At 29.5% G+C, this 7,372-nt stretch overlaps 1 protein-coding gene across 1 annotated transcript; it reads right to left on the bottom strand.

Annotated features, from left to right (window-relative positions):
• Positions 1 to 1,601: 1,601 nt before the first annotated feature.
• Positions 1,602 to 5,009, bottom strand: LOC145042583 (nucleotide pyrophosphatase/phosphodiesterase-like). The gene is made up of 12 exons (XM_078991033.1): positions 4,736 to 5,009; positions 4,567 to 4,658; positions 4,420 to 4,489; positions 4,219 to 4,341; positions 4,030 to 4,122; positions 3,798 to 3,927; positions 3,342 to 3,423; positions 3,044 to 3,176; positions 2,760 to 2,965; positions 2,541 to 2,666; positions 2,161 to 2,470; positions 1,602 to 2,073 (listed from the first exon to the last, which is right to left on the bottom strand). Exons 1-12 carry the CDS (start codon positions 4,973 to 4,975, stop codon positions 1,768 to 1,770), a joined length of 1,911 nt encoding a protein of 636 aa, XP_078847159.1. The 5' UTR covers positions 4,976 to 5,009; the 3' UTR covers positions 1,602 to 1,767.
• Positions 5,010 to 7,372: the final 2,363 nt, after the last annotated feature.

Raw genomic sequence — 7,372 nt, forward strand, 5'->3', positions numbered from 1 at the left:
GAACAAACATAAAATCTAGCACTTATATTCATAATCAATTTAAAATAAACCAATTATGGAATGAATGTTTAACTAAAATGCTTATAATTATATGTTTAAAGTAGGTAACCTTATTATGGAATGAATGTTTAACTAAAATGCTTATAATTATATAACAATATCATAACTATATGAGATGAGGAAGGTCGTTCAACTATAAAACAAAAAATGTTGTCTACAAAGAGGTCCTTCAATGATTATATATATTTAGCGTTTTCAATGTATTTTCTACACATTACAATAATACTAATAACCATATTTTTTTATAATCATTATACAAAATATGTGGACGATTATATATTTTTTATGAGCTTTCCGCGTTTAACGCGGGCTATAATCTAGTTATACATAATAATAAATTATATATTACTTAATTATATATATTACTTGTTAAAAAAGATATGACATTGAAACTGTAAGTAGGATATTGAATCAACTCACATCGTAACTCACAATTGATTATCACACCATAAGTCAGAGTCATGCCTTAGCCCTCGTAGCAATCCCACATTGTGAGAGTCTCAACTATAGTCTCTCACGACTTACTAATACTAAATCAATCGGTAGTGTTTTAAGTTATTGTCTTATGAAATTATTACAAGTAATACTTTTTAAATTCTTTAAAAAAAAAAAATACATCATATGCTCAAACAAGTTATGTGAAATTTGAAACATGTAATTATGCTTTAGTAAATAAATAAATAAATAATAATAAAATACCAAATGTACGCACCAACCCACATAAGAAACAAAAAACAACACCGTTAAATTACCTACATTTGGTTTCGTGGTTGGAATAACCATATTTGTGGTTTGCGGTTTGATTCTAACCAATAAACCAAACCAAACTATGCCCCACTTGTATTTTCCAGACATATATAACTTTAGTGGCCTTTATTGCAATGTAAACAATTAGGCGGTTGCCTTTGCCCCCATAGTCCCTCGAAGATCATGTCCATTCATATGCAGAACAATCTTTTTGAAGGTAAATATAAGCGAAATAATCGGGTGAAACCTGTGATAATAACCAAAGTTATTGATATAAAAAACAGTTGTAATCAAAATGGTTTCATGAAATTATAAAATCAACTAAATTTATAAGAAAAATAAGAAAAATATAAAGATTATTGTAAAATTTTCCATTATTAATTGCAAAGATCTAAAAATAATCTGACAACACTAACTTTACGGTTACGCTTAAGGTTTTCTTCAAATAATTCAACAGGTTGGATCCGAGGATGTAAATATCATAAATTGCCCAGGACGAGTCAGGGAAAAATGATCCCTATCGATATTATAAGTATTTTATTTATAAATAAATGCATATTTAATATATAAGAAAAAAATTTGGAACCTGTGCAACCGCCCACGTTACCCACTTTCAACGCCCGCCATATAATTCAAGGAGTCTTGGATAGTTATACACTTGTACATGTCTATCTCAAGTATGTTTATATCTAATAGTACTAAAAATGAATTTGCATAATGCTTATAGAAAACAATTACAATGTACCAACCAACTAAGAAAGGAGCACGAAACCATATAAGTATATGAAGAAAAATTAAACAAAAATAACGGAATATATACATTATGATTGAAACTTGGTTATATAGTAATAAGCTAGAATTACAACCATAACACCTACGAACATTATTCGTATAATGGAATCCTTAAGTCTTAACAACTAATAATACGATTTTTTATAGGAGAACTACTTTTTATGGGATTTAAATTGCCAAAGTAGTATCTTCACACCCATCATGTACGCATGCCAACACGTCCCTATAATCTCTTGAAATCGTGAAATTATCATAAACCAAACCATCACTACTCTTCTTGTACTCAAATAGAAGTGAAGAGTGGTTAAACGCAGTAAGTTTTACAAATCCCCAATCCTGATCTTTATACAAACTCCAAAATGTATTTATCTCAGTAAAATCTGACAAATGGCTCCCTCCACTGCCAACAACAACATGAATTGTCCCATTCACTGTACCAGAATACCGCGATATTTCCGAGTTCACACATTGGTTCTATACAAAAAAAGTCAACAAGTCAACATGACACCGTCTATCTCTATATATCTAACATGGTATCAAAATCAATCAGTAAGTTAGTACCTGATATATAGGACACGTCCTTTCATAATTATGGACATGCCCATAAAACGCAATGTCTACTTTGTATTTCTGCCATAGCTTTTGCAAATTTGCACGACCCATGGGCTCTTCAAATGCACCCTCATCAGCTAACCAATTGTTAGAAGAATAACCAAGAACACGATTAGCAGCAAAGATGAGCCATGGTTGTTTTTGTCTATCGACTGATGCAAAACAATTTTCTATCCATGCATACTGTTCTGAACCCTCCCTCCAATCATGCTCTGAATCCGCTATACAAAAATGAAACATCCCATAATCCGTTGCATACCTGTAAACAACATACAATATGAACAAGACTTTTTTATAAATATATTATAGGTCTGAATAAATATTTTTACCAGAATTTGGCTCTGTTATGTGCGGGAACATAATACATGGTCTCAGCAGGTACACCACACTCCCCGCCTGAATCAGGAGTGTTGTAAAAAGATCCAGAATTAGGAAAATCTCGTTCATGGTTGCCACTGCAATATAAAAGCAAAGTAATTAATACATGATTTAGTTAGAAAATAGAACTATATATCATTAAAATTTTATTGATATTTAGAAACACGAACCTTGCAATCATATATGGCTTTACTGATGAAATGCGTTGGACTTGTTCTGTGAATTGATCCCATTGTGAAAGAAATCCATTCGCAAATGGTAAATTTCCTATATGAAACACTATATCATAGTTTTCAAGGTCACTGACCAATTGGTCTGTTGTAAGTAGGGATCCTGGCTGATAATTTCCGTACTCATTTGACCCATCACGTTCTGCCTAGAAACATGAATTTTAAAAATTAGTTATTGTTATATTTTAATATTTTATTATATGATTTTAACAAATTCTTACTACCTTTCCCATGTCTCCAAATATGATAACACGTTGAAGGGAATCTTGTCCTGGATATGGAGATGATTTAAATGTATACATATCACTATAAATGATTGATCCATCTACCATTATATGCCCCATTCTATATTCATACCTGGAAAAATAATGTTGTGATTTGTAAGATTTGTTATATCTACACCATAGGTGTAAAATAGTTATTTAATGTCATTCATTAAACAATTTTAGAAAAATAAAAAAATAATTTTTTTCCATAGTTTCTTTATTCTGAGAATTGTTATGTGAAAAATGAGATGCGTACATGGTGTTTGGCCATAAGTCCTGTAAGAAACTAGTATGGATAAAACCAGGATCCCGCCATCCAACTGTACGTGCAGGTGGGCCTACATTACATGGCATCGGTTAAAAAAATTGATTGTCAACTATTATTTTTACTAGGTGTAAAATCTGTGTATTACACGGATTGATTAAAAAAATTAAATTTTAAAATGTAAACATTAAGTATTTTCTTAAATAAAATTTTGAATAAGGAAAGAAAAAAACATATTAATTACAATTACTATCATATTTATTACATTTAATACTTTTCATATATAAATATATAAGTATTATGTGACTTTTTGATTTTAAAAATGGAAAAACCTAGAAATCAACATGTGAGTACAATTTATTTCAAAAATATCATAAAATAAAAAGTGTCAAAACTCATGAGAGATTCACATGTGGCAAAATTAATCTTCATTTATTATAGTTATACCACACATGCTGCCACGTGTAAAAGTCAACGTTCCTGCTAGAGAAAGCTTTTTGCTTTGACCCTTAAATCCCCATTCTACAATTGGAGTTGCTTCATCAATGTTATAGCCACTTGTCCATGTTACAGTCATCTGAAGAAAATTAGAAAAAAAAAGGTTAGAAACTACACAACCAATATAGCAAAATATATAAAGATTAGAATTTAAAAAGGTTTAGAGTTTGTAAATGTACACCTCATCCCAAGCTTTTCCATGGGCAAGACGAGGGTATAGAGGGGCCTTAGGGTTTGGAAATGATATAGGATCAGTAACAGCAACCAATTTCGGCTGTAATTCAGAAAACCCAATTAGTGATAAATTACATACATTGTAGAATTCCACAAAACACGACTGGAAACCAGAAAGAGAGACTAATTCACACACAGTTTCTAATCCGCCTGTAAATAATGCAAACGCGAAATCTTCACGTTGATTGATGATCCGAAAGGTGAGTGTAGCTTTTCCTGTTCGAACATAATCAGTAGTGGATTGATTTGCGAACATGTACTGTTACAAGTTAAAAAACATATGTTATATATTATCACAGAGTTTCTTAATCATTCAAAATAATTAATGTTGTTTTACCTTAATTGGAGCTGTGCATAAGGTTGGAGTCTCCGGCCAGCTACCAACTTCAGATGAACAATCGGAAGCACTACCATTTATTCAGTTTTTCAAATAAATCATTCATGGAGAAGATTAGGTATTATAGATATTAAGATATAAGATTACTTGAACTTCGCCGGAGAAAAAACTCCAACCCAATCGTCCTGAGATGGTTCAGGGTACTCGAGATCTATGTTAATCCATTGAGCATCCGCCACCTATCGTAATATTTAGAAATTGAAGTCATAGAATTTGAATAGTTAATCAAATTAACGGGAAGAAAACGAGTCTTGACCTTGATACCCAGTAGCAAAGAGTTAAGGTTAGAACGAATGGAAGCTGATTCATGGAGAGCGATAACAGTTTTGTGAATGGCGATTATGGCGAGTGGTTGCTTATTAATGGGAGAATGATGATGATGGTCAACACCACCGCTTATGAGACGGGAGTAAGAGGAAGCATGACAAACTTTATAAACAATAGCATTTGAAAACAACAACAAAAACACTATGGATACGTGAATCATTTTTGGCATTTTGTCTAACAGTTGTCATGCACACTTTTTGGAAGAGAAGATATTCTTGTGTATTTATAGCCTGAATCTCAAATGAAGAAGATTATAGAATGTGTGTATGGTAAATAATAGTAAAATTTTTATTGACAAAAATTTATATTTTATGTAATTAAACAAAAATATAGCTTAATGCATAAATAATTGTTATAAAAAAATTCTGTTTAGTACCAATCAACATTTTATGTTTTATATAGTTTATAAAACTATATATAAATGCCTAATTGTATTTAGTAGGAATCAACAATTTATGTTTCAAGTAATATTTCGAATCAATAAAAGATTGAGAATATTTTTAGAGGAAAAGGTTAAAATTAAGTGTTTTTATATACATCTTTTAATATTATTTTCATAGATGTTTTGTAAACTAATAAACTAAATTTTGATTTGACTATTTGTATTTCTTTTTCTTTTTTGTGTTTTTCTCATATATCTTCGTAGTTGTTGTTCTTATATATATATATATATATATATATATATATATATATATATATATATATATATATATATATATATATATATATATATATATATATTAAAGATATGAAGTATAGGAATAGTAAATTTGACATTTTTTTAAATATATGATCCCTACACTTTGCTTCTTATTCTTTTCCTATTTTGGCATTTTTTGTCCTTACAATCAATATTTTTACACTTTTTTAGGAACCCTTTAATATTTAAAGTTTGGTCACAAAACTTTAACGGTTTGACAACTTTGATCCATTTTCTAAAAATTTGCTAATTCTACCCCTTTAATTCTTTAACCGTTTTGAAACTTTTGATCTTCGCAGTCAAAACTTTTACATTTTTTCATAAAAACATGAAAAAAACGGTCCGGGGCAAACTCCGGGCTTTTCATCCTTGCACTTTCTACGTCTGTTATATTTATCGATTCGAAAACAATATTGAAAGCTTCTGGCCCCCACGTAGCGGGGGTAACCTTTCTAGTTATTATTATTATTATTATTATTATTATTATTATTATTATTATTGTTGTTGTTGTTGTTGCTGTTGTTGTAGTTATTATTATTATTATTATTATTATTATTATTATTATTATTAAGTAAAATAAGTATAAATGATCTTTCTTATTTATCAAATTTATAAACTCACTTATTGTTAATTTTTTTTACGAACATTGTCTCTATTGTTTCTAAAACTTATATGATTGGTTTTTATCCATAAAAAAAATTCTTTATCTTTTTTATTTAGTTTTACATTTAGTTTTGTTTAAATATGATTTACAAAAAAAAAAAATTAAAAAGAAATTAAAAAACATCCCAACCCAATCCGATACATCCATCCCTACTCTTTTTTCCATGCTTTCTTTACACTTTATCTCTTCTTCGTCTTAATCATTAAAACTAAGGCATGTCCAGATGGTGGATGAGACCTAATATCACCATCCTTCACCCTCTCAAGAGGCAACCTCCTTCACCCTTTTCAGACATGGTCAACATCACCACCAACATGTCATTTAATACCACGGAGACCACCAGTATCTTCACTTCAGTTCATTTTTTGCATCAACAAAGTATACATCATTGTAGACCATTATCCGTCATAGCCATCCTCTACCTGCATCAGCATTAATTGTGGAGATTGAGGACTTTTTTTATGAAGATGATGTAAGGGTGAGGGCAAAGAAGTGTCGATCAACTAAGCTACCTTTGAAGGCTTCTAACAGTGAGCGTAAAGAACCATCGATAACCACAAGTGATGGATCAATAAATTATTTACCACTTAGGCGAATACTTGCGCATTGCACATAATACAATTATATTGTTGATTATATACATTGTTTTAGGAATTTTTTAATTAATTTTCTAATTACAGTTTAGGTTTTACATTAACATTATACCTTTTAACTTTCAACTATTTATAAAATAGTCTTTGAACTCATAGTAAACCTAATAAAGTATCAGTATGTTTTATTTAAAATTCATCAAGTACAACTAAGTAGAGCTTTTTATTTATGTTGATATTAATGAGAATTAGTAAAATAGGAATGGAGTTGTGTTTAGTCCATTAAAGAATAATATAACCATCAAATGTGTTAGACTAAATATTGTATCAAAAACATCAAAACCTTTTATTCAAAAATAAGTTATGTGTGTCTAATATTTTATATGTATTTTTTATATAAGTACTATGTGTATGGAGGTCTAAATTATTATATAAATTATGATTATTTAAGTGAATATTTGAAGGAATAATTAAAATTATATCTTTAACCATACCGATGTAATAAAATTTATTAATTACAATGAAGTTCCATTTTAATATTTCAACTTTTCAAATTTCAATTAAAGATTATCCAAAATTAAGTGACTGCAGCTAAAATGGTTTTTCATTCAT

Source organism: Lactuca saligna, chromosome 4, assembly GCF_052625555.1.
Source record: "Lactuca saligna cultivar CGN05327 chromosome 4, ASM5262555v1, whole genome shotgun sequence".
In the NCBI taxonomy this organism is placed as follows: domain Eukaryota; kingdom Viridiplantae; phylum Streptophyta; class Magnoliopsida; order Asterales; family Asteraceae; genus Lactuca; species Lactuca saligna.

Excerpts from the sequence above, each read along its gene's own strand:
- LOC145042583 (XM_078991033.1), bottom strand. The coding sequence starts at position 4,975 with ATGCCAAAAATGATTCACGTATCCATAGTGTTTTTGTTGTTGTTTTCA. Across the intron at positions 3,424-3,797 it reads TACACGTGGCAGCATGTGTG|GCCCACCTGCACGTACAGTT; the intron begins GTATAACTATAA and ends CATGTAATGTAG. Across the intron at positions 2,966-3,043 it reads TATTTGGAGACATGGGAAAG|GCAGAACGTGATGGGTCAAA; the intron begins GTAGTAAGAATT and ends TCATGTTTCTAG.